General features: G+C 47.9%; 1 protein-coding gene across 1 annotated transcript; it reads left to right on the top strand.

The window, feature by feature from the left end:
* Nucleotides 1-933: 933 nt before the first annotated feature.
* Nucleotides 934-26,252, top strand: LOC135057464 (nicotinamide N-methyltransferase-like). Its single transcript, XM_063963351.1, has 3 exons — nucleotides 934-1,227; nucleotides 9,646-9,853; nucleotides 25,717-26,252. The coding sequence occupies exons 1-3, from the start codon at nucleotides 1,077-1,079 to the stop codon at nucleotides 26,135-26,137; spliced, it is 780 nt and encodes a 259-aa protein (XP_063819421.1). The 5' UTR covers nucleotides 934-1,076; the 3' UTR covers nucleotides 26,138-26,252.
* Nucleotides 26,253-27,821: the final 1,569 nt, after the last annotated feature.

The following is a 27,821-nucleotide window of genomic DNA, read 5'->3' as shown; positions in this document are numbered from 1 at the left end:
AATGTGGATTCATTATATAAATGACATTTTACTGATTTGGAATTGAACAGAACAGAAATTCCATGACTTCATGATGAAGCGCAACAGGAAATTCACCTATGCCATTAATTTTCTAGACCTTTTACTTAATATTTATGATGAGCGCACTCTCTTTTCTCACCTATATAGGAAGCCAACTGCAACAACAGCCTTCTTCACTACAAAATACATCACTTTCCACAACCAATACAAGATGTCCTGAAGGGTGAATTTATAAGATTATGGAGAAATTGCTCCAATGATCTCACCTTTAAAATGAAAAGCAAGGTCTTGGCTAAGATATTATGGAAGAGGGGTACCATAGTATACTGATCAAAAAAGCCAAATACATGGTTGCCATAACATCAAGGGACTCGCTTATCTTCACTGTTGAGAACCAAAATGAAGGTTTATTGATAACTACAGTAACAACTGGAGAGATCACCGTGATCACTTATGTTTTATTGTTATTATATTATATGAATAAGCACTTACTCTTTTTGTTCTTTCTTTTCTATTTTTACTTTCTTTTTTTATCTTTCTTCTCTTTTTCTTCTTTCTGTATTCCCCACCTGCTCCCACTCTCTCTCTCTCTCTCTCTCTCTCTCTCTCTCTCTCTCTCTCTCACACACACACAATTATATCCTGGTTGGCATATATCTATTATTAGTATTCTACTTTCACTGTTCAAACTTCAATAATTTTTTCTGCAAATGATTATGGCTTTGAATTTTGATGTCACAATGGCAGGCCCAATATCTGTATACAGTATGTGTTTGCAGTAGAAATATTTAAATTAAATTGCTTAAATATTTGACAATATTTAAATATAAATTAAAAAATAATTAGTATGATGATTTATTTTGCTTTAGGAGATGATCACATGTCACCTGCATTCCATGACAACTCCTGAGGCTGATAAACCATAATATGATAACACTGACATCCTGGTTACTGATGAATATAAATAACTGGATCCTAGTGAATATAAACAGAATTCCTGAGCCAGTAAATGAATAGACGTGAGCGTCAGACAGCCTGTGACACAGTAATACAAGATGGATTCCAGCGCCCATAAATTCTATCCTGTACAAGGCATTGATTCTAGAGAATATCTGGAAACATATTTTTCTAACAAACCAGACATGGTCTTTGGAGACGATACAATTAAATTTCCAATGGAAAGTTTACACCGTGCATTCAGTGAGGGTATGTATATTATACAGACAGTATGTATACTATACTGACCTACTTACCTTAGTGTGAGTGATTGCATGTACATGATTGTGTGTTAGGTAATATACACTGTATTCTCTAATGTGGCAGGGTCTGATGTGTATGACAAATATATTCTCTGTACAGCGCTGTATAAAATGCTCGGACTATAGAAATACATTGTAATAATGATACTTTATGATGGATCTAAGATTATATATTTCTCTGCAGTTGTTAAAGTGAAGAATTCATTTTTTAATTTGATATATGCAATGCCTATGAGTCTGTCTTTGATGACGGAACATGACTGTGTACAGTACATACTGATTGCCACTGAGTGTTCGGAATAAATCATTCTATCTGTCCACTGACATGTCTATGTAACATACAGTACTGTACAGTAAAGTAGTTCTTGTGCTATAGTGTATTTCAATGGAGACCTCTCACATGCACAATGGTGATTCTTACACTAGAGTATTTTATTAGACACCTCATGCATGCGCAACAGTGATTTTTAAAAGCAAAATCTGGTTGGATGATCACTAGTAATACACTCGCCAGTAATGCCAAATGCCAGAGACGGATAGATGAGCGAGGCTCCATCTGTATGAATTATGTCATTAGATCTGCCCACTGACATACTGTAGTTACAGTGTACTGAGGGAGGATTGAAGAACCCTGTGTAATCACACTGTCAGATGACAAGGACTAGCAGGGGCAAATTGAGCACTTGAAATGGCCTCAGACAAGACCAACTAAAAATTAGGTGGGGTTGACCAGGGACAAAACTAGGATTTTTGTCATCCAGGACAAGGCAACAATTTGACACCCACCATACCTTTACTGACATACAATTATTATCCATCCCCCTCCCTACAACACTTTATAAAGAACAGAGCGCACTGCAAACAGAGGGGTCTTACAGTAGGGTGGGAGAATCCCCGGCAGTGATGATTCCCCCAGGTCTTACAGTAGGGTGGGAGGATCCCCGGCAGTGATGATTCCCTCAGGTCTTACAGTAGGGTGGGAGGATCCCTGACAGCGATGATACCTCCCGGTCTTACAGTAGGGTGGTAGAATCCACGGCAGTGATGATACCCCCAGGTCTTACAGTAGGGTGGGAGAATCCCTGGCAGTTATAATTCCCCCAGGTCTTACCGTAAGGTGGGAGGATCTCCGGCAGTGATGATACCCGCAGGTCTTACAGTAGGGTGGGAGGATCCATTGCAGTGATGATTCCCCCAGGTCTTACAGTAGGGTGGGAGGATCCCTGGCGGTGATGATACCCCCAGGTCTTACAGTAGGGTGGGAGGATCCCTGGCAGTGATGATACCCCCATGTCTTACAGTAGGGTGGGAGGATCCCTGGCAGTGATGATTCCCCCAGGTCTTACAGTAAGGTGGGAGGATCCCCGGCAGTGATGATTCCCCCAGGTCTTACAGAATGGTGGGATGATCCCCGGCAGTGATGATTCCCCCAGGTCTTACAGTAGGGTGGGAGGATCCCTGGCAGTTATAATTCCCCAAGGTCTTACTGTAAGGTGGGAGGATCCCTGGCGGTGATGATACCCCCAGGTCTTACAGTAGGGTGGGAGGATCCCTGGTGGTGATGATTCCCCCAGGTCTTACAGTAGGGTGGGAGGATCCCTGGCAGTGATGATTACCACAGGTCTTACAGTAGGGTGGGAGGATCCCTGGCAGTGATGATTCCCCCCGGTCTTACAGTAAGGTGGGAGGATCCCCGGCAGTGTTGATTCCCCCAGGTCTTACAGTAAGGTGGGAGGATCCCCGGCAGTGATGATACCCCCAGGTCTTACAGTAGGGTGGGAGGATCCCTGGCAGTGATGATACCCCCAGGTCTTACAGTAGGGTGGGAGGATCCCTGGCAGTGATGATACCCGCAGGTCTTACAGTAGGGTGGGAGAATCCTGGCAGTGATGATTCCCCCCGGTCTTACAGTAAGGTGGGAGGATCCCGGCAGTGATGATTCCCCCAGGTCTTACAGTAAGGTGGGAGGATCCCCGGCAGTGATGATACCCCCAGGTCTTACAGTAGGGTGGGAGGATCCCTGGCAGTGATGATACCCGCAGGTCTTACAGTAGGGTGGGAGAATCCCCGGCAGTGATGATTCCCCCAGGTCTTACAGTAAGGTGGGAGGATCCCTGGCAGTTATAATTCCCCCAGGTCTTACCGTAAGGTGGGGGGATCCCTGGCGGTGATGAAACCCCCAGGTCTTACAGTAGGGTGGGAGGATCCCTGGCGGTGATGATTCCCCCAGGTCTTACAGTAAGGTGGGAGGATCCCTGGCAGTGATGATTCCCAAAGGACTTACAGTAGGGTGGGAGGATCCCTGGCAGTGATGATTCCCCCCGGTCTTACAGTAAGGTGGGAGGATCCCGGCAGTGATGATTCCCCCAGGTCTTACAGTAAGGTGGGAGAATCCTGGCAGTGATGATACCCCCAGGTCTTACAGTAGGGTGGGAGGATCCCAGGCAGTGATGATTCCCCCATGTCTTACAGTAGGGTGGGAGAATCCCCGGCAGTGATTATACCCCCAGGTCTTACAGTAGGGTGGGAGGATCCCTGGCAGTGGTGATACCCGCAGGTCTTACAGTAGGGTGGGAGAATCCCCGGCAGTGATGATTCCCCCAGGTCTTACAGTAAGGTGGGCGGATCCCTGGCAGTTATAATTCCCCCAGGTCTTACCGTAACGTGGGAGGATCCCTGGCGGTGATGATACCCCCAGGTCTTACAGTAGGGTGGGAGGATCCCTGGCGGTGATGATTCCCCCAGGTCTTACAGTAAGGTGGGAGGATCCCTGGCAGTGATGATTCCCAAAGGACTTACAGTAGGGTGGGAGGATCCCTGGCAGTGATGATTCCCCCCGGTCTTACAGTAAGGTGGGAGGATCCCGGCAGTGATGATTCCCCCAGGTCTTACAGTAAGGTGGGAGAATCCTGGCAGTGATGATTCCCCCAGGTCTTACAGTAGGGTGGGAGGATCCCTGCCAATGATGATACCCCCAGGTCTTACAGTAGGGTGGTAGGATCCCCGGCAGTGATGATTCCCCCAGGTCTTACAGTAGGGTGGGAGGATCCCTGGCAGTGATGATTCCCCCAGGTCTTACAGTAGGGTGGGAGGATCCCTGGCAGTTATAATTCCCCCAGGTCTTACCGTAAGGTGGGGGGATCCCTGGCGGTGATGAAACCCCCAGGTCTTACAGTAGGGTGGGAGGATCCCTGGCGGTGATGATTCCCCCAGGTCTTACAGTAAGGTGGGAGGATCCCTGGCAGTGATGATTCCCAAAGGACTTACAGTAGGGTGGGAGGATCCCTGGCAGTGATGATTCCCCCCGGTCTTACAGTAAGGTGGGAGGATCCCGGCAGTGATGATTCCCCCAGGTCTTACAGTAAGGTGGGAGAATCCTGGCAGTGATGATACCCCCAGGTCTTACAGTAGGGTGGGAGGATCCCAGGCAGTGATGATTCCCCCATGTCTTACAGTAGGGTGGGAGAATCCCCGGCAGTGATTATACCCCCAGGTCTTACAGTAGGGTGGGAGGATCCCTGGCAGTGGTGATACCCGCAGGTCTTACAATAGGGTGGGAGAATCCCCGGCAGTGATGATTCCCCCAGGTCTTACAGTAAGGTGGGCGGATCCCTGGCAGTTATAATTCCCCCAGGTCTTACCGTAACGTGGGAGGATCCCTGGCGGTGATGATACCCCCAGGTCTTACAGTAGGGTGGGAGGATCCCTGGCGGTGATGATTCCCCCAGGTCTTACAGTAAGGTGGGAGGATCCCAGGCAGTGATGATTCCCAAAGGACTTACAGTAGGGTGGGAGGATCCCTGGCAGTGATGATTCCCCCCGGTCTTACAGTAAGGTGGGAGGATCCCGGCAGTGATGATTCCCCCAGGTCTTACAGTAAGGTGGGAGAATCCTGGCAGTGATGATTCCCCCAGGTCTTACAGTAGGGTGGGAGGATCCCTGCCAATGATGATACCCCCAGGTCTTACAGTAGGGTGGTAGGATCCCCGGCAGTGATGATTCCCCCAGGTCTTACAGTAGGGTGGGAGGATCCCCGGCAGTGATGATTCCCCCAGGTCTTACAGTAGGGTGGGAGGATCCCCGGCAGTGATGATTACCCCAGGTCTTACAGTAGGGTGGGAGAATCCCCGGCAGCGATGATACCCCCAGGTCTTACAGTAAGGTGGGAGAATCCCTGGCAGCTATTTTACCCCCATGTCTTACAGTAAGGTGGGAGAATCCCTGGCAGCGATGATACCTCCATGTCTTACAGTAGGGTGGGATGATCCCTGACAGCGATGATACCCCCATGTCTTACAGTAAGGTGGGAGGATCCCTGGCGGTGATGATTCCCCCAGGTCTTACAGTAAGGTGGGAGGATCCCCGGCAGTGATGATACCCCCAGGGCTTACAGTAGGGTGGGAGGATCCCTGGCGGTGATGATTCCCCCAGGTCTTACAGTAGGGTGGGAGGATCTCTGGCAGTGATGATTCCCCCAGGTCTTACAGTAGGGTGGGAGGATCCCTGGCAGTGATGATTCCCCCCCGGTCTTACAGTAAGGTGGGAGGATCCCCGGCAGTGATGATTCCCCCAGGTCTTACAGTAAGGTGGGAGGATCCCCGGCAGTGATGATACCCCCAGGTCTTACTGTAGGATGGGAGGATCCCTGGCAGTGATGATACCCCCAGGTCTTACAGTAGGGTGGGAGGATCCCTGGCAGTGATGATACCTGCAGGTCTTACAGTAGGGTGGGAGAATCCTGGCAGTGATGATTCCCCCAGGTCTTACAGTAGGGTGGGAGGATCCCTGCCAATGATGATACCCCCAGGTCTTACAGTAGGGTGGTAGGATCCCCGGCAGTGATGATTCCCCCAGGTCTTACAGTAGGGTGGGAGGATCCCTGGCAGTGATGATTCCCCCAGGTCTTACAGTAGGGTGGGAGGATCCCTGGCAGTTATAATTCCCCCAGGTCTTACCGTAAGGTGGGGGGATCCCTGGCGGTGATGAAACCCCCAGGTCTTACAGTAGGGTGGGAGGATCCCTGGCGGTGATGATTCCCCCAGGTCTTACAGTAAGGTGGGAGGATCCCTGGCAGTGATGATTCCCAAAGGACTTACAGTAGGGTGGGAGGATCCCTGGCAGTGATGATTCCCCCCGGTCTTACAGTAAGGTGGGAGGATCCCGGCAGTGATGATTCCCCCAGGTCTTACAGTAAGGTGGGAGAATCCTGGCAGTGATGATACCCCCAGGTCTTACAGTAGGGTGGGAGGATCCCAGGCAGTGATGATTCCCCCATGTCTTACAGTAGGGTGGGAGAATCCCCGGCAGTGATTATACCCCCAGGTCTTACAGTAGGGTGGGAGGATCCCTGGCAGTGGTGATACCCGCAGGTCTTACAATAGGGTGGGAGAATCCCCGGCAGTGATGATTCCCCCAGGTCTTACAGTAAGGTGGGCGGATCCCTGGCAGTTATAATTCCCCCAGGTCTTACCGTAACGTGGGAGGATCCCTGGCGGTGATGATACCCCCAGGTCTTACAGTAGGGTGGGAGGATCCCTGGCGGTGATGATTCCCCCAGGTCTTACAGTAAGGTGGGAGGATCCCAGGCAGTGATGATTCCCAAAGGACTTACAGTAGGGTGGGAGGATCCCTGGCAGTGATGATTCCCCCCGGTCTTACAGTAAGGTGGGAGGATCCCGGCAGTGATGATTCCCCCAGGTCTTACAGTAAGGTGGGAGAATCCTGGCAGTGATGATTCCCCCAGGTCTTACAGTAGGGTGGGAGGATCCCTGCCAATGATGATACCCCCAGGTCTTACAGTAGGGTGGTAGGATCCCCGGCAGTGATGATTCCCCCAGGTCTTACAGTAGGGTGGGAGGATCCCCGGCAGTGATGATTCCCCCAGGTCTTACAGTAGGGTGGGAGGATCCCCGGCAGTGATGATTACCCCAGGTCTTACAGTAGGGTGGGAGAATCCCCGGCAGCGATGATACCCCCAGGTCTTACAGTAAGGTGGGAGAATCCCTGGCAGCTATTTTACCCCCATGTCTTACAGTAAGGTGGGAGAATCCCTGGCAGCGATGATACCTCCATGTCTTACAGTAGGGTGGGATGATCCCTGACAGCGATGATACCCCCATGTCTTACAGTAAGGTGGGAGGATCCCTGGCGGTGATGATTCCCCCAGGTCTTACAGTAAGGTGGGAGGATCCCCGGCAGTGATGATACCCCCAGGGCTTACAGTAGGGTGGGAGGATCCCTGGCGGTGATGATTCCCCCAGGTCTTACAGTAGGGTGGGAGGATCTCTGGCAGTGATGATTCCCCCAGGTCTTACAGTAGGGTGGGAGGATCCCTGGCAGTGATGATTCCCCCCCGGTCTTACAGTAAGGTGGGAGGATCCCCGGCAGTGATGATTCCCCCAGGTCTTACAGTAAGGTGGGAGGATCCCCGGCAGTGATGATACCCCCAGGTCTTACTGTAGGATGGGAGGATCCCTGGCAGTGATGATACCCCCAGGTCTTACAGTAGGGTGGGAGGATCCCTGGCAGTGATGATACCTGCAGGTCTTACAGTAGGGTGGGAGAATCCTGGCAGTGATGATTCCCCCAGGTCTTACAATAAGGTGGGAGAATCCGGGCAGTGATGATTCCCCCATGTCTTACAGTAGGGTGGGAGGATCCCTGGCAGTGATGATTCCCCCAGGTCTTACAGTAGGGTGGGAGGATCCCCGGCAGTGATGATTCCCCCAGGTCTTACAGTAGGGTGGGAGAATCCCTGGCATCGATGATTCCCCCAGGTCTTACAGTAGGGTGGGAGGATCCCTGGCAGCGATGATACCCCCATGTCTTACAGTAGGGTGGGAAGATCCCTGGCATCGATGATACCTCCATGTCTTACAGTAGGGTGGGATGATCCCTGGCAGCGATGATACCCCCATGTCTTACAGTAGGGTGGGAAGATCCCTGGCATCGATGATTCCCCCAGGTCTTACAGTAGGGTGGGAGGATCCCCGGCAGTGATGATACCCCCATGTCTTACAGTAGGGTGGGAGGATCCCTGGCAGTGATGATACCCCCATGTCTTACAATAGGGTGGGAGGATCCCTGGCAGTGATGATACCCCCATGTCTTACAGTAGGATGGGAGGATCCCCAGCAGTGATGAATCCCCCAGGTCTTACAGTAGGGTGGGAGGATCCCTGGCAGTGATGATACCCCCATGTCTTACAGTAGGGTGGGAGGATCCCTGGCAGTGATGATACCCCCATGTCTTACAGTAGGATGGGAGGATCCCCAGCAGCGATGAATCCCCCAGGTCTTACAGTAGGGTGGGAGGATCCCTGGCAGTGATGATACCCCCATGTCTTACAGTAGGGTGGGAGGATCCCTGGCAGTGATAATACCCGCAGGTCTACAGTAGGGTGGGAGAATCCCCGGCAGTGATGACACGTACCCCCAGGTCTTACAGTAGGGTGGGAGGATCCCTGGCAGGGATGATACCCCCCGGTCTTACAGTAGGGTGGGAGAATCCCTGGCAGTGATGATACCCCCATGTCTTACAGTAGGGTGGGAGAATCCCCGGCAGTGATGATACGTACCCCCAGGTCTTACAGTAGGGTGGGAGAATCCCTGGCAGTGATGATACCCCCAGGTCTTACAGTAGGGTGGGAGAATCCCCGGCAGTGATTATACGTACCCCCAGGTCTTACAGTAGGGTGGGAGGATCCCTGGCAGGGATGATACCCCCCGGTCTTACAGTAGGGTGGGAGGATCCCTGGCAGTGATGATACCCCCATGTCTTACAGTAGGGTGGGAGAATCCCCGGCAGTGATGATACGTACCCCCAGGTCTTACAGTAGGGTGGGAGGATCCCTGGCAGTGATGATACCCCCAGGTCTTACAGTAGGGTGGGAGGATCCTTGGCAGTGATGATACCCCCAGGTCTTACAGTAGGGTGGGAGAATCCCCGGCAGTGATGATACGTACCCCCAGGTCTTACAGTAGGGTGGGAGGATCCCTGGCAGTGATGATACCCCCCGATCTTACAGTAGGGTGGGAGGATCCCTGGCAGTGATGATACCCCCATGTCTTACAGTAGGGTGGGAGAATCCCCGGCAGTGATGATACGTACCCCCAGGTCTTACAGTAGGGTGGGAGGATCCCTGGCAGTGATGATACGTACCCCCAGGTCTTACAGTAGGGTGGGAGTATCCCTGGCATCGATGATTCCCCCATGTCTTACAGTTGGGTGGGGGAAAAAGAGTAAATCCGAACCCGCAGATCTCTACCTGTAACAGGACATGACAGAATGATGCCTAATAGAGTACTGCAGATGCTACAGATTACAGTATATTACACTCTGTAATGACTGGGGTCTTTCCCTGCAGGTCACATTAAGGGAGACCTTTTGATTGACATCAGTTTTGGAGCTTTTATTCATCATCTCTATACAGCCAGTGGATATTTCAACCAGATCCTTGTGCTGAAGTGCTCTGAGCAATGTATTATGGAGCTGAACAGATGGATTAACACACGTACCGGAGCGTTTGATTGGTCTCACATAATGGAATATATTAAATGCACAGAAGGAAATAGGTAAGAAAACGTATTTTCCAAATCATCTATCAGTGTAACCCAGTGTCAGTACTCAGTAACCTTCTCCACATGCTTCACACTGGGCCTCATTTATCCTGGGATGGAAGAAATATCTGTTGTACAGCTCATGCCATTGTGGGTAATTCAGATCTGATTGCTGCTGTGTATTTTCCCACAGTGGGTGATCAGGTCCTAACTGCGCATGCATATACACCGCAATGCGCATGTGCGTCAGACAACAGCAACGGGGATCGTCATTCAGCGACGGGATGGTCGGAAAATCCATTTTCATGGGCGTACGCAAGGTGATTGACAGGAGGAAGCCGTTTGTGGGAGGTAACTGACCATTTACTAGGAGTGCTCTGGAAAACACAGGTGTTCCCCAGCATTTTCAGGGAGGGTGTCTGACGTCAGCTCTGGCCCTAATCAGCCTGATTCAATGGCACTGGAGAAGTAAGTCCTGGGCTGCGCACAGACTGCACACACAGAATTCTAGCAGCTCAGCGTACACATAGCATCGCACACTTACACAGCAAACATACAGTCCTCCTGTAGTCTGTGACAGCAAAACATGCAGCCCAGCGATCAGATCTGAGTGACCTCCATGGTCTCCTGTTATATGTATTTCACCAGACTTAGCTAATATTACTAAACCCATTACTGGGGAACTCTTTCATTTGAAATAAACAATTTGCCCAAATCCCTGGGTTTCATTCATCACCTAAATCCATATGGATTCTTCTTCTCTTCTCTCCTGAAGGAGAGCAATAGGTAAAAATAAAATCCATTACTGAGGGAGATTAAGTTGCTCTTTGCAGAATATAGACATGAAGCCTTAAAGCACATAACCGTCATGAGTCTGGCTGCAGTATGGGAAACCATTCTGTTGGCTGCTCGTTATTGACTTCTTGTGGTCAATGAATGAACATATTATTAAGTCAGATCAATTAAAGTACTGGCATCTACTTTTATAGGTGGGATGCAGCCAGTGGCGGGCTGGGATGGGTGGCATGGTGCCATCTTTGCTCCTGGGCTACCTGCAGCCATGCTCTGCTTGCACATGACCAGCTGTGGGAGGTAGGAAGGAGGTAGGTAGAGAGGATGCTTCTTGCCTGGCCACTCTGCTCTATAACACAATAAGAGAAGCTGGCCAGACAGCTCCACCTCCCTGAGCTCCTGTCTCACTGACGGTCAGGTGTGACTACGCATGTGCATTGGGCTGCTGTGTGCTGCTGCTGAGGAGCTTACCATCATCGGACAAGAACAGCTGAGCAGCCATGTTAATAAATGGACCTCTAAATGAGGCAGCTATGGAGGGGACAGTCAGGAAAGTATGTGGCACCCCACCAAATAACACTTTCCCTTTTCAGATTCACCGTGGAATGTCTTATTTGTACTCATATATTTGTCTTATGTGTTGTTGTGGTATATTTATTTATTCATTTCTACAAATGTATAGAGTGCCCCTCGTACATTGGTGACAGTGGAAAGGAGAGTTCAGTGCTGAAAGTAGGGTGGTCCTGGAAAAGTGGGCCCCAAAGGTGCACGCTGCCTTGCAACTTTATGTAATCAGACTATAAATATATTTTATTCAACCACAAAAGTGACCCCACTTAACCTTGTGATCTACCGCAAAGTTCCCACCATTGGATATTATGTATCGCCGCTACGCTACATTGTATTCACAGTGTGCCACCTGACTGACAGTTCAGGAGCGCACAGCCAATCAGGAGAGTGCCATGACGTGGCGCTCCCTGATTGGCTGAAGTGACCCTCTTTGACAGGAGTCACGGGGGATCTTGACATTCGGGGAAAGGGCTTCCATGTGTAAACATGGGACCCCTTTCAGTGTGTGGAGCGGGTATTTCGTTTTATTTTTTTTACCGAGTATGTGGATTATAACTTTTAAGAAGAGGACCGATCTACACAGGATTGTTTGTAAGTATAATTTTATTTACAGGTACCCCTGGATTCTACTGGAGAAGAGGACCGATTGCTTCGAGTCAACATAGGTAAGTATGTATGAATGTAAGTGTGCATGTATGTTTAATAACATTTTACTGTCACGGTGTGTGTGTTATGTTTTTATTTGGGTATATTTTTTGTAGAACTACAGGTACCAGCGGGCCCGTTTTTCCCCCGCATGCAGGTACTTGTGGTTCTCCAAGTACCAGCTTGCGGGGGAGGCTTGCTGGGACTTGTAGTTCTGCTACAAAAAACAATACTCTTTTTTTACACAAAACGCTATCAGCCTCCCATCCACCGCCCTTGGATGGGAGGACAGCCTCGGGCTTCACCTCTGGTCCTTGGTTGGCTGGAGAGGGGGACCCCTTGATTTAAGGGGTCTCCCCTCCTCCAGGGTACCCCGGCCAGGGGTAACTAGTTAGGGATTTAATGCCAGGGCCGCAGGGACCAATATAGAAGTGTCCCCCGGCTGTGGCATTATTTCTCTGACTAGTGGATCCCGGTGCTGTTTTAAAATACGGGGACCGCTACGCTTTTTGTCCCCTGTATTTTTTTGCACCAAAGCCCGGTGCTGGTTATTTGAATATGGGGGGACCCCAGTCAATTTTTTCTCCGTATTTTTATAACCAGGACCGGCTCAAAAACCCCACGCAAAAAAAAATAATTCAGATTTTTAACTCTTTCACACCCCTTTCCACTGATAAACATGCACGGATCCCACATGCCTATCAGAATACGGTAAAAAAAAAAAAGCAGGTCTATTTAAAAACTGCTTTTTTTTATGATTTGTTCTTTTTCCCGGCAGTGTTTGGCTATTGCCGGCAGTGATTGTGAATATTTTTTTTAATTAAATTACCGAGTTGTATAAAATAACAGACGTGTTTGACCGATGGTGTATTCATTCGTATTTTATTCTTTGCCTTCAAAAAAATGTGAATGCCTTCAGCACTGCCGAGATTTGTGTTTATTGCACACAAGCAGACAAACAATTTGGAAGCTGTTCAATCATACCTGGAGGTAATTATATATCAGGTGCTGGGGGGAGGGGTTACAGACAAACAACAGACAAAGAGGAGGGGGGTGCAAATCCCCACCCCTAAATTCCCTTCCGCACACTGAAAATTACCTGTAACCATCCCTGAACCTATCTGGTAATAAAATTCAAGGGTGGGGAGTTGCACCCCCTCCTCTTTGTCTGTTGTTTGTCTGTGACCCCTCCCCCTTCCAGCACCTGATATATAATTACCTCCAGGTATGATTGAGCAGCTTCCAAATTGTTTGTCTGCTTGTGTGCATGAGGCATTGAATGGGAGCAGCATTTGGAAGGCATGCTGTTCCTTGTAGTGCCAATCGGAGTTCCTGGGGGTGGCTCCCGGGTAGGTTAGCTCTCTGTCTGGAAGTGTTTTAGTAATAGCCTTTATCATGAGGCCTACTGTGACAAATTACATGGCCCTATGTGGGCACTGCTATCAAGTAGTGTAAAGGTGGGTACACACTAATAGATATATCTGCAGATCAATTGATCTGCAGATATATCTATGTACGGATCGGGCAGTGTGCTGTGCATACACATTGCCCGATCCGTCGGGGGAATGACGTCATGAACTGGGCGGGCGGGCGCCCGCCCAGTTTAGCTGTCAATCACCGCCGGCCGCCGCAGCATGTGTACGGGTGGTCGGACAACCGCCCCGTACACACACAGCGACGCGCCAATATGTCGGTAGATATATTGGCCGTCGGCTGTGCTGCACGGCCAACGCGATACGTCTGTGAACGACGGAGTTCACAGACGTATCGCCCGTACACACTGGCCGACGGTCCCGCGATATATCGGCCGTTCAAGAGAACGGCCGATATATCGACCAGTGTGTACGGGCCTTTAGGACTGCTGTATCAGAGAAGCCGTGAAGTGACCAGCAGCTAAACATGTGTTTGCAAACATTTGTGATGAATTCTCTGAATTTTATTACCAGATAGGTTCAGGGATGGTTACAGGTAATTTTCAGTGTGCGGAAGGGAATTTAGGGGTGGGGATTTGCACCCCCCTTCCTCTTTGTCTGTTGAGATTTGTGATTAATAAATTCCCGAGATGACACTTTAAAAAAAAATCCCACAAAATCGGTCAAAATCGGGAGCTTAGTGAATATACCCCTTGGTGACTTGCTAGCTCTATACTTTTGAAAGCTCCTTTGCAACCAATAGTTCTTGCACAACCATTTACTTTACCTGATGCACAGTAGAGACTCAACTAGTAATATAAAATGGAAGCTGCTCAAGCAATTTAGTAATACTTTTCAGTGCATGGAAGGGAGGGGTTATTCTAAACATGAAAAAGAAAATGTTTCCCCCAGCACACCAAGAAGTATCAGCAATAACTTGAAGGATAATAGAAAATTCAGTGATTATAAAGATATGGTTAAGCCACCAGGCCTCGGCAAGGCTCCTCTGTAATATTCAAGTCTTATTGCTGATACTTCTTGGTGTGCTAAGGGAATTTTTTTTTTTTACTCTTTTTCCTGATTAGAAAGTAAAATAGGCAGTACAATATACCATCCTCTATGTCACAGTTCTTGGATGGAAACATGGACTTTCCTGTACTAGGAGTTGGCTTTACCCAGTGCAGAGGCACGGTGTTTAATATGCTGGTGGTGTTTGCCAGGGACCCCAGCAAGGGGGTGTTCACTATGCTGTGCCCAGCACACAGGTTGCAGTCCTCTGCCTGGGTTCCTAGGGCAGGAGCTGGTATACACTGGAAAATTTAGAAAACAGTTGAACCAGACTGAAACTGGCCCCTCAGCAGGGATTAAAGTGAGCCGGAATGGGGCGGAACTGCGTTAAGTCAGTTCCACTTGGAGACGATACACAGTTCCGCCTCCTCCAGCTCACCTCACCCGAAGTGTGCCGGTGCCGCACAGGGAGATGCTGGGTGCCCGCTGAGATTGTGTTACCAGCAGCGCCCGGCTCTCCCTACACAGCGGAAGGCGGCGGCAGGAGTTTACTACTGAGCTCCGTCTTTCGGCTCCCGGCTCTGTCAGTGCGAGAGATGTCATGACGTCTCTCTCATAGTGCTGGGGAGCCGGACACCAGCAGGTCACAGCGGTCAGACACAGGAGCGAGGATTGGTAAGTATGATGACTTTATTTTTTAACTTGTTACTGTACAGTGCATCTACTGGGTGCAAGCTACAGGGGGCTAAACTACTGGGGCAAGCTACTAGGGGCAAACTACTGGGGGCAAGCTACAGGGGGATAACAACTGGGGGCAAGATACAGAGGGCCACACTACTAGAGGCAAGCTACTGAGGGCAAACTATTGGGGGCAAACTACAGGGTGATAACCACTGGGGGCAAGCTACAGGGGGCTAACTACTGGGGGCTAACTACTGGGGGCAAGCTACAGGGGGCCAAACTACTGGGGCAAGCTGCTAGGGGCAAACTACTGGGGGCAAGCTACAGGGGGATAACCACTGGGGGCAAGATACAGGATGCCAAACTACTGGGGGCAAGCTACTAGGGGCAAACTACTGGGGGATAACAACTGGGGGCAAGATACAGAGGGCCAAACTACTAGAGACAAGCTACTGAGGGCAAACTATTGGGGGCAAACTACATGGTGATAACCACTGGGGGCAAGCTACAGGGGGCTAACTACTGGGGGCACTCTACAGGGTGCTAACTACTGGGGGCACACTACAGGGTGATAACCACTGGGGGCAAGCTACAGGGGGCTAACTACTGGGGGCACACTACAGGGGGCTAACTACTGGGGGCAAACTACAGGCGCAAGCTACAGGGGGCCAAACTACTGGGGGGCAACTACAGGAGGCTAACCACAGGGGGCAATCTACTGGGGGCATGCTACAGGGGGCTAACTACTGGGGCTAACTACTGGGGCAAACTACTGGGGACAAGCTACAGGGGACAAATTACTGGTGGCAGACTACAAGGGGGAAAGCTACTGTGGGCAAACTACAGGGGTGCATTACTACTGGGGGCATTAGTACAGGGGCGCATTAGTGCTGGGGGCATTACTACGGGGGCTTAACTACTGGGGGCATAACTACAGGGAGCATTAACACTTGGGGCAAACTACATGGGGCTAAACTACAGGGGGCATTACCACTGGGAGGCTAAACTAAAGTGGGGGTAAACTACTGGGGTCATATCTGCAGGAGCATTACCACTGGGGGTTAAACTGCTGGGGGCATAACTACTGGGGCTAAACTACAGGGTGCTAAATGACTGGGGGCATTACTACAGGTGACATTACTAAGGGGGCATTACCATGGGGGCACTACTAATGAGGGCATTGTAAAGGGGGCACTTCATAAGGGGCATCACTCCTGGGGACATAAGGGGCACTATTACTGGGGGCATTGCATAAGGGGCACCACTACTATGGGCTCTATATAGGGGGCACTACCAGTACAGTGGACATTGCATAAGGAGCATTACTACTGTGGTCATTGTAAAAGGGGTGCTACTGCTGTGGGCATTGTGTATTACGGGGTGCTACTACTGTGGGCATTATGTGTATTACGGGATGCTACTACTGTGGGCATTATGTGTATTACGGGATGCTACTACTGTGGGCATTATGTGTATTACGGGATGCTACTACTGTGGGCATTATGTGTATTACGGGATGCTACTACTGTGGACATTATGTGTATTAGGGGTGCTACTACTGTGGGCATTATGTGTATTACGGGATGCTACTACTGTGGGCATTATGTGTATTAGGGGTGCTACTACTGTGGGCATTATTACTATTGTGTGACCACGCCCCTTTTGCATGCAATACCTTTATTGCATGGGCGCTGGGAGGATGGGGGGTGAGTTCCACCACCTCTCTAGGACCACTTTGAGCACTGACTCTCAGGATACCGGACAGTGACCGGAACGGGTAAAACCCAGGCTAGAACCGGATTAACTTGATGCTGGTTATTTCTTAGTATGGTGGAGTAATGGATTATGTAAATCTAAACTAGGATCAGAATTGCTGAGACAGTCTAAGTGCTGCGAGGTTGAACTGAACTGGGAACTGAGTAATAGACAGGAACTGGAATAGCTTGTAATAATGTGCAGGGAAATACTGGAACAATCAGACACAAAGAAATATGAACACAGTACTGAGCTAATAAAGTCCTCTAGTATGAGCTTACTGTAACTGGGATGTGTACACAAGTTAGATTACTTGCTTACAGAAGTGCAGGACATAAAGAAGTGTCCACTCACATCTAGCCTCCCTGCATGTTAAACAGCCCTTCCAGTCACACCATGCCATGGCGTGACTCGTAGCACCAAATGTCTTTACGTGTAACTTTTCCATTCAAATGCATCTTATTTAAAACAATGTGAATAGAATGCACAAGCGGCTTATGCTGAGTAAACTGATATGTGACATGTCTATATTCTGTGTGCAACTGCGGCTGTATCTGCACATGAAATGCTACATTACAGTGTTTTCCTAGTAAAAGCTGTAACCAGGGCCGAAACTAGGATTTTCGTCACCCGGGGCAAGGCAGTAATCCCCCCCCCCCCCCAAAAAAAAAAAAAAAAATACTATCAGGCTAAAATTATCAGATTATCAAAAATTTGGAAGAAAGGGGATACTACTGGACAATATCCCCCTATGTGCCTAAAATGCCCTATATGTGTTACATGCCCCACCAGCGTGTTCAACTACTGTACGTGCTCCTCTGTGTGTCCCCATACATTGCACAATGGCCCTCATTCCGAGTTGTTCGCTTGCTGCTATTTTTAGCAGAATTGCTAATAGGCTAAAATACGGCAGTTCTGCGCATGCACAGCAGGGCGCACACGCTAAGCAATTTTACACAAAACTATGCTATTTTACTCACGGGCGAGCAAAGCTTTTCAATCGCTCTGCTGATCGTAGTGTGATTGACAGGTAGTGGGTGTTTCTGGGCGGAAACTGGCCGTTTTCAGGGAGTGTGATAAAAACGCAGGCGTGCTAGGTAAAAACGCAGGAGTGGCTGGAGAAACAGAGGAGTGGCTGGCCGGACGCTGGGCGTGTTTGTGATGTCAAACCAGGAACTAAACGGACTGAGGTGATCGCAATCTAGGAGTAGGTCTGGATCTAATCAGAAACTGCAAGGAAATACTTAATAGCAGAATTACTAATCTTTCGTTAGCACTTCTGCTATGCTAAGATACACTCCCAGAGGGCGGCGGCTTTGTGTTTGCATTTCTGCTAAAAGTAGCTAGCGAGCGAACAACTCGGAATGAGGGCCAATATCATAACACTTCATCACTGCACTACATCACTATACTACAGGGGTGGTCAACCAGTCAGAGACAAAGAGCCAAAAAATCATGTTAGGTATGTCAAAGAGCCGGCATCAAGACGAAGGCGTGCATATAAAAATGGGGTGTGGCCTTGTGCCTGCTAGGCCTTGCCCCTTGTATAAAATACATTTAAAAAACAAGATCCCCATACAATAAATCTGTAAAGACGATCCAACATAAAATACATTGAAAAAACCACTTCCATATAAAAGAATTAAAAAAAGACAGGTCCACATAAAATATATTGAAGAAGCCAGATTCACATAATACCCTTCAGCCAGCATTCTCCTGTCACTTCAGCCAGCTGCCCCATGTGTCACTCCTGCTAGCACCCACCTGTGTCACTCCAGCCAGCTCCCCATGTGACGCTCCTGCTACCACCCTCCTATGTCACTCCAGCCAGCTCCCCATGTGACGCTCCTGCTACCACCCTCCTATGTCACTCCAGCCAGCTCCCCCATGTGTCACTCCAAGCAGCTCCCCCTTCTGTCACTACAGCCCACCCTCATGTGTCACTCCTGCTAGCACCCACCTGTGTCACTCCAGCCAGCTGCCCCATGTGTCACTCCTGCTACCACCCTCCTATGTCACTCCAGCCAGCTCCCCCATGTGTCACTCCAAGCAGCTCCCCCTTCTGTCACTACAGCCCACCCTCATGTGTCACTACAGCACCCCCAAACTAACTTGTGCAATTGCAGCAGTCACTTGTGTGTCTTCTGTATGTTTCACCTTTAGTATCTGGCACCCTCAGTTCTTAGTCCTTTTAGTGCTGCTGCGTGTCTGGCTAGAGTGCAGCGGTTTCCAGATCTGTTGTGGTCATGTGACTTAGCGTATCGGGAGCCACCTTTGAATAAAGAAAGAGACGCATGTGGCTCAAGAGCCACAGGTTGGCCACAGCTGCTATACTACATCTCCTACACACTGAACTGCATCACTACACTACATACCCTATATGCTACATCCCCTTATATGCTACACCACATCAGTGCACTACATGCCCCTATATACTGCAATACATTACTACACTACATAAACTATATGGTACACTACATCACTGTACTACACCCCCCTATAAGCTACACAAAATCCCCACATCTGGGAGGCAAAGCAGAGGTTGATACTGCTAACTGCGAGCACAGTGCGCTTTTACAGCTTGTACGGTGCACTGCACGCTAGTTGCAGCACTGCATGGCAAATAAGAGCATTTAAGACAAAAGCGGACATAGGAGAGATCCCAGGTACTGTAGCTCAACCGCACAGCATTGGAGCCATCTGAGGGGAGACAGGAAGGTTAGATACATTACCCTGGGAGCTGTCTGCTGTCTCACTGGAGCAGCACAGCACTGCCGGTAAAAAAAAAACTAAAAAATCCTGCTCCTCTATAACACCCCTCAAATCCTGCACCGGGGCGCATGCCCCCTTAGCCCCCCCCCCCTAGTTACGGCCCTGCTGTAACATAACATTTTGTATGCAGATACAGCCGCACACACACATATCATTCTAATCAGCAGTGTCTGCGTATGCATCCTATTTGGATCGTGATGCAAATAAGATGCATTTCAGCAAAAAAAGATGCCCGATGCAAACAGTTGCATGGGACCTGTGAGCTCACTCACGCCAGGGATCTCCCACTACATGGCATATTCAGGCAAGATGTTTGAGGACATATCTGTAGTTATGGTACGTCGAATCAGCATACAGAATCATGCTGGAGATGATTACAGCAGGCTGAGAATTAAGCTCAGAAGGAAACTAGCAATCAGTGCAGATGGTGGTCAGACCGCAGGAAGCAAATGAGGTGATAGCTGAATGAACACTCTGGAAGCACTTGTATACTGTACTTGTAACAAATTTCAACAGCACAGATCCTTGCTGTCAGGTGCCAGGGGCTTTACTCCAGAGCCGGGGTCCGTGGCTTACCCGTCCGGCTGCTGGTGGTGCTGCGTGGCCATGGTGAGGCACAATGGTGCTGGCAGTGGTGATGGTGTGGCTGCTTTAGTATGGGAGATGGGTGCTACTGTGTGTCTGCAGCGCTGGGAGCCACCATGTTGGAGACCAAGGTTCTCTGTGTCCAATCGCTGAGCTCTGTGGAATGCTCAGTCCAATGGGAGGCAGCTTCCTCTTACAAAAGGGGTCAGCCCACTCTTGCATGCTGCCAGTGCTTTATGTTCCTGCCTAGAGCAGAAGCTCCAGCTCTGAGCTCCCTCAGGTGTCCCCTGTGGTTTCCCATCATCCAAAGGGTCTCCAACTCCACTGAGCAAGCCTGTCTGTCACCTTCCACTGCACCTCTGCTGGTGGTTCTCTGTTCTGCAGTCTGCAGCTGTCCACCCTCTACTTTCAACAGTAACATTCCATGTTCTTCCGTCACGCCTCTGCAGCATTCATTCTTCAACAGTTACATTCAGTGTTCTTTAGTCATGTGTCATGAATCTGCATTCTCTGTCGCATCACTACTGTGGAACTACAGGTTCCAGCAGTTCAGTTCTGTTCCAGTTCTAGTTTTCAGTCTACTTCAGCCTGGAGTACACAGTGCTTCAGCTAGCTCACAGCTGATCTGAACACCTAATCCAGCGGGGTGTGCTCTCACAGAGTTGCAACATCCAATCATCACAGACCAAGGGGTATAAGCACCAGTTCCTGGCTCAGTCTCATTGCCTTGGACAACACGTCACATTCTGTGAACAGGCGTCTCCTGTTTGCAGTCCTCTGTCTGCAGAGATACCCCTGTGTATTGGACCTGTGGAACTACAGGTCCCAGCAGTTCCAGTTCCGTTCCAGTTCCAGGTTCCAGCCTTGGACAACACGTCACATTCTGTGAACAGGCGTCTCCTGTTTGCAGTCCTCTGTCTGCAGAGATACCCCTGTGTATTGGACCTGTGGAACTACAGGTCCCAGCAGTTCCAGTTCCGTTCCAGTTTCCAGTTCCAGGTTCCAGCCTTGGACAACACGTCACATTCTGTGAACAGGCGTCTCCTGTTTGCAGTCCTCTGTCTGCAGAGATACCCCTGTGTATTGGACCTGTGGAACTACAGGTCCCAGCAGTTCCAGTTCCGTTCCAGTTTCCAGTTCCAGGTTCCAGTCTTCAATTCTTTGTTTCCAGCAATCTCCTATTTCTGGCATCTCCAAGTTGTTTCCCTGTTCCAGTGTTCCTGTGGAACTACAAGTAGCAGCAACCACTCCAGCTCTCCTGCGAGTCACATTCAGTGTGCAAGTTCCTGTGTTCCAGTCTCCAGTCTTCATTGTTCCAGTTTGCTACAAACTCCAGGCACAGTCTGCTACACCAATCTGCAGTAAGAGACTTTCCTCAGGTGTCTTCTCAGTTCTCAGCCTCTTCACCTAATTACCAGCATTCCACACTGTGCATTGCCTTTAGCACTTAACATCTTGCTGTGTAAGGACTGTCTCCTGCTAGGGCCTTGCTTGGCTTAAAGACGTGTGCTTCTACAGAGACTGTGTGCTTTGATGGCTATTTGTTATATACCAGAGTTTTGTTTGCTGCATCTGATTTCATTATTGCCTTATCATTTATATCAAGTTTCAAGTTCATCTTCATTGCTCATTTGTTACCAGTGACTTTTGAAATATTCATTTATCGGATTAAGTTATTATTCATTGTTCCTGTCATCGGTTATCCCTGTGTGATAATAAATATCAAGCGCACATGCGCGGAACTTTTTGTCCGTTTCCCAGTTTCCTCTATCACTCCTACACTGACCCACTAGTGCCCCCTCCGGGGACATACTAAATCAGAATCCTGACATCATGTTTCCACAGCATTCGTTCTACAACAGTTTTATTCAGTGTTCTTCAGTCACGCCATCGCAGCATTCATTTTTCAAGTTACATTCAGTGTTCTTCAGCCACGCCTCCGCAGCATTCATTCTCCAACAGTAATATCCAGTGTTCTTCAGCCACGCCTCCGCAGCATTCATTCTCCAACAGTAATATTGAGTGTTCTTCAGTCACGCCTCATCGGCAATCAGTCTTCAGCAGCGGTCTTTTGAGTTCTTCAGCCTCATCTCTCAGTGAACATTCTTACAGCTCCTTCCAGAGTATTATAGCCTAGCCCTAAGTTTTGTTCTTCAGTTACTCATCCTAGAACCTCGAGTTATATGAGAAGGAATTACATTCTTCTTCCCCAATTCCTCCCTACTTCCACAGCCACTCCTCCAGCGTACGCTCAGCCTTCGGATTCTCAACTTCATCCCACTGTGACACTTGCAGAGTGAAACCCAGCAATGAAGGAAGACACAGGAATCTAGCAAGACTGTAGCAAGCTGCAGATCTGCAGCCAGATGAAGAGCGATGCAATCAGAAGCCAAGGATTAGCTGAGTAACTTAGGGAAGCAAAAGTTTGTTCTGGCCATTAGCGGGAGTCCTCACAGTGAATATGTACAAACTGCAAAGCCCTTATTGGCTGCTAGGATCAGCTGAGACAGGAGCACTCCAACTGGAGGAAAGCAGTCAGCTGACAAGCTCCCAGATGGTGATGTCAGTACATCAGGGTCTCAGACAGGGAAAGCAGAAATCCTGACCTGTAGGACAGGTGGTAAAGGTAGTCACACAATAATGTTTCAGAGTGTGACTCTATTAAATCATGATGTGGGAAATGTATCAGCTACAGAAATAGATTGAAGACACATTGAAATATGTTCAATGTGTCTTCAATCTATTTCTGTAGCTGATACATTTCCCACATCATGATTTTCCAATTTGGTATGCTTAATAACTCATTCTCACAATAGAGGAGATCCCTAAGGTCAGTCTAGATGGAGTTACAACAATCCTCATACACAGTGACATTTCAGGCATTCATTTGACAAATATATGTAACATCCTTCTTGATGTAGCTCAGGATGACAACCCATATTCTCAGTATCCTCAGAATACAGATCATTAAGAACTATGGAAATGCATATACCATATGGCACATTTTTCCCGTCCTCCGTAGAGACATAAAATTCAACTTGTCTGAATGGAAGACACTACTAACCTTGTGGTTCATAACATACCTCAGCGGTCAAATTAGATATTGTTATTCAGTTAATTTGGGCAGTGGGTTGAGGGTTTGATTGCCACGATGGCCCTTTGTGGAGTTTGTATGTCCTCCCCATACTTGCATGAGTTTCCTCTGAGTGCTCTGGTTTCCTCCCACACCCCAAAAAATATATTGATTGGTTAATTGGCTCCCAACCAAAATGAACCCGTGTGTGTGTGTGTGTGTGTGTGTGTGTGTGTGTGTGTGTGTGTGTGTGTGCGTGCGTATGTGTGTACATGGGCAGATGAGATTGGCCAAGTGTGTGTGTGTACATGGCAGAAGAGATAGGCCAAGTGTGTGTGTGCGTACATGACAGAAGAGATAGGCCAAGTGCTACTTTATCTTCCGTCACATTCTGTTTCTATATTTCTATAAAATAATGCAGACACTGTAGTTATGTAATTTCAGCAGGTAAGGTAAATAAAACTTGTTATTTTATAATGTATTTTATTATATTCTCATCATTTCTCCATTCACTATGACAGTATCCAAAAATTATATTCTTCCTCAATCAGATCTATATCACAGAATGAAATAAATAGGTTCTATGCATTTCCTGAGTAGAAATTAGGCAGAATTAGCAATTCCCCAATATGTGGGAAAGGCCGCCTGATGCTGTTATGGTCCCCTCATAACGGGAGCCAATCATGAGACCGCCTGTCAGGATCCCAGCGATCACAATGCCGACGCCGGAATCCCAACAGGTGGTGAATTGCCATCGCTGGAATACAAGCACAACAGGCTTTTTTCCCTCTGTAGGTGTCCACGACACAAGTAGAATAAAACCTGTGGTGAGTGCAGCAGGCCACCGTGCCCGCAGCGCGGTGAGCACAGCAATCCCACAAGGGGCTGTCTAGCGCTCGCTTTGCATTTTATAACACTGAGGAAGCCGCTGACACCAAGTTCGGAGGCGGGGTAATGCGTTTGTTACAGGACAGGACACTATTCCAACTATTGCAGCATTCATCTGCTTGTTGTAAACATCTCTGAGCTGGCCAGCCAATTTCTTCACTGCCATACCCCAGTGCTAAGGGGAGAAAAGGAGTCCATTCTTCATCGTGTGATCCTGGGTAGAAAGCTGCTTGCTACTACAGCCACAGGGAGAGGTATTAAATTGGGTGCATTGCATAGTGTATCCTAAATGCACCCAATTTAACCTGTATGCTTCATTGCATGAGTGCACATAAATGAATTACTAACCAGTTTTAAAGTGTTAATATCTTGGAGAAATCTGCATGATATACTAACTGTGCTTCACTAACCCATTATTAAGCATGGATTCAAGGTGGGAATTATTTTGAGCTTGAGGCCTCATTGGGACTGAGAGTTAATTAAACATCTTGTTTGGAGCCACAGGATCTAATAAGAATCTTGGGTTATATATGCTGCCAAGGTTTAGGGACTCACTTGGTTCAAGAGTGTGTTAATATTGTGCTTATATTGTTTTTTTATGTAATTTTATGATACTGGCCGGTATCAGTGTGTTGTATATGTTTTAATTATTGATAAAATTGTCATCAAAGTTAGAAGCGCAGTCTCATTATTTTTGTATTATTTTTGTATTTTTGCACTGTTCTTGGTGTGTGATTGAGGTTAATAGGTGCTGTGAGAAGGGGAGTTAATGAGTGCTGCGGGTGAATTGCTTAATAAGTGCTAGATGACAGGGTTAATGGGTGTTGAGCATGAAAGGATAAATAGGTGCTGGGAGGGGTGGGGGGTAATTTTTGCTGTGAGGGGGTTAATGAGTGCTTGGAGAAAAATTACTAATATGTGCTGGGAAGGTGTGGGGTAGGAGGTAATTTGTGCTATCAGGAGCTTAATGAGTTCTCTGGGTGAATGGATTAGTAGGTGCTGGGTAGCGGAGGTTAGGGGGTGCTGACAGTGTGGACAAATGTGTTAATGGGTGCTGTGAGGGTGAGTTGATAAATGGATGTGCATATGAAAAATGACTCCGCCCCCATTGTCATAGACCAAGTGTGATTTTATGTAAATGGACTGAAGGATTATATTGGGGAAATAGGACAGTAATGTAAATCTTGCCTGGGGTGCCAAGAAATACCAGCCCACATTCCGCTAAATTATTCCACTAACCCAAAAGTGTCAAAAATGCTCTGAGATCCACATACACCCCTTGTATTGTATGAGGTTAAGCAAAAAAGAAATCTGATGCTCTGATCTTTTTCATTTTTATTCTCTGCTTTACAATTGATTCTAGATGGGTTTTATGCAGAGAATAAGTCTGAGGAATGAAGGAATAAAGCTGGAAGGAGCTGAGTGTTCCAGACAGAGGTATCCAATGTCCACCGGTTCTCCACCACTGCCATATAAAATGCACCTGGAAGATGAAAGGGGTGTCTGATTGAAAGTGTGGAATAATGCCCAATCTCTATCACTTTTGAGGAAAACTTCTAGAAAACAAACAATGCCTCTCTAAATTATACCTTCCCACCCATTGAATTTCCATGTAAAACTACAGTATATCTTATTTCTCATGTGGTGGCATGGCTAGTCTTAGATCCAATGAACCTTATTGTGTTTGTATATTTCAGTGACCAATGTCCGGACAATCACATGACATTGAAGACGGCAATAACAAAGATCATGAAATGTGACACTGACAATGAGAATCTCACACACCCGGAGGTGCTCCCACCAGCAGACTGTGTCATCAGTGCATGGATGTTGGATGCCATCAGCAAAGACCAAGATGATTATATAAGGAGTTTCAGAAACATTGTGAAGCTACTGAAACCTGAAGGATACCTGATATTGTTTGGGGTTTTAAATATAACTTATGCAATGATTGGGCAGGACAGGGTACACTCGCTCACATATGATGAGAAATTTGTAAGAAAAGTTCTCACTGATGAAGGGTTTGTTATTGATCACTGTGCAGTCCAGAAAAGAACAGCAGATAGTGACCTTACTGACTATGGGGCAATTATATTTATCACAGCTCGCAGAGAGTAATAAGGGTCTGATTCTGAGTCACAGGCTGTGTCAGGTGCAGTTACACATTTTCTTTATACTGCGCATGTGTCTACATCGCACTGTGCATACATCCTGATTGTGTTTGTACAGAGATGAAGTAGCTTTGATACATGCACGTAGAAGTGTATTGAGAATGCATTGGGTTTTTCCAGGTGTGGTTTCAGAGAGGAGGGGGCCCGTATACAGGTTCCATGTGTGCCAGGGGCGTATCTAGAGAGGAGGGGAACCGTGCACAGTCTCCAGGTGTGGGCCCCCTTCTCTCCCGTCTCGTAGCCGGTAGCAGCGCTGTTAGTTCTCTAAGCGCTAGACACTCTGGCACAGTGCCAGAGTCTACAGTGCATGCGCAAGTCTCCGAAAAAATGGCACAGCGGCCATTTTTTGGGAGATCTGAGTCCTGGCACAGTCAGACGCAGCTTGTACACCAGGGGAAGGGCTTCTACCCCTATAAGCATATAGTCGCAGACGCAACTACACTAAAAGAAGCGGCCACAGTGTGTGACTCAGATCTTCCTGTCAATTTGCAAATGTTAAACCTTAATAATAAATAATCACATATATTACTGTACATTTGTATTGCGCTAATCAACAGATAAAGTAATTAATAATTTTTGGCAGTTTACTGTTTGATTAAAAAGCCTGAGATTCATGTGTGATCTGTGAGTGGTTCTTTCACCCGGGAAACATTCCATATCCCGGCTGTCAGGATCCTGGCACTCAGCATACCGACGCTGGGATCACGGTCTGCCGGGATACCACCAACTTTCTGCCTCTTGGTGTGTCCATGACACCCCTAAAAGGAGAATAAATAGCATGGTGCGCGTAGCATGGCAAGCAGAGAGAGCCTACAAGTGGCTTCTTTGCACTCACCCTGCTGCCGGCATTCCGGCGGTCTGGATCCCGGTGCCGGTATCACGACAGCTGGGTTATCGTAGTAGACCCCCCGTCACCCACCAGGGATCATTGCTATCATTCCCTCAGCAGACTCGTAGTTACTACAATAACCCACATATCATTTTATTATCCCACTGATATCTGACATAGAGACAAGGAATAAATGAGGATTCATGTCACAGAGAACAAGAGACTGTCTGAGGATTACTGTAATGTAACCTTAAAACATTTTCTATTGAAATACGTTGTCAAAATACTGTAGAACTTTGATCAATCTAAGTAACTCCCCGGTTCTTCCAGCCAACATACATTTACAGCAAGACCCCACGTCTTTCTTTTTTCCACAATCTTTTTTTAAAATTAATAAAAGAAAGATGTAATATACAATGATACATGGTATTGATCATTTCAATGTTTACAGCCAATGATAACATACAAAAGATATGTAACCAATATTAAGGACATTTGAAACACTACGCGTAATAAAATATTAGAAAACATTTCAATATATGCGACATGGTAATGTGTGAAAAATCAATCAAATCACCAAGTATCTGAATACCTAGTGGAGTATTAAAGAGGATAAACAGTAACTTATAACATAAGGGGAGATATGAAAAAAGAGTATAAATGTGAGGGCAGGATTAAAATGAAGAGGGGAACTAATCATCGTGGCATTAGGACGTAGGATGTACAACTTCAGTCATGTGGTTTTTATAAGTGGGAGATTCTTTAAATCTAATCCACTTAAACCAGATAGCCGTAAAGAGAG

The sequence above is a fragment of the Pseudophryne corroboree genome, chromosome 3 (assembly GCF_028390025.1).
Source record: "Pseudophryne corroboree isolate aPseCor3 chromosome 3, aPseCor3.hap2, whole genome shotgun sequence".
Lineage (NCBI taxonomy): Eukaryota > Metazoa > Chordata > Amphibia > Anura > Myobatrachidae > Pseudophryne > Pseudophryne corroboree.
Note: the sequence above shows the minus strand (reverse complement) of the source record. Positions and strands in the feature narration are given on the sequence as shown.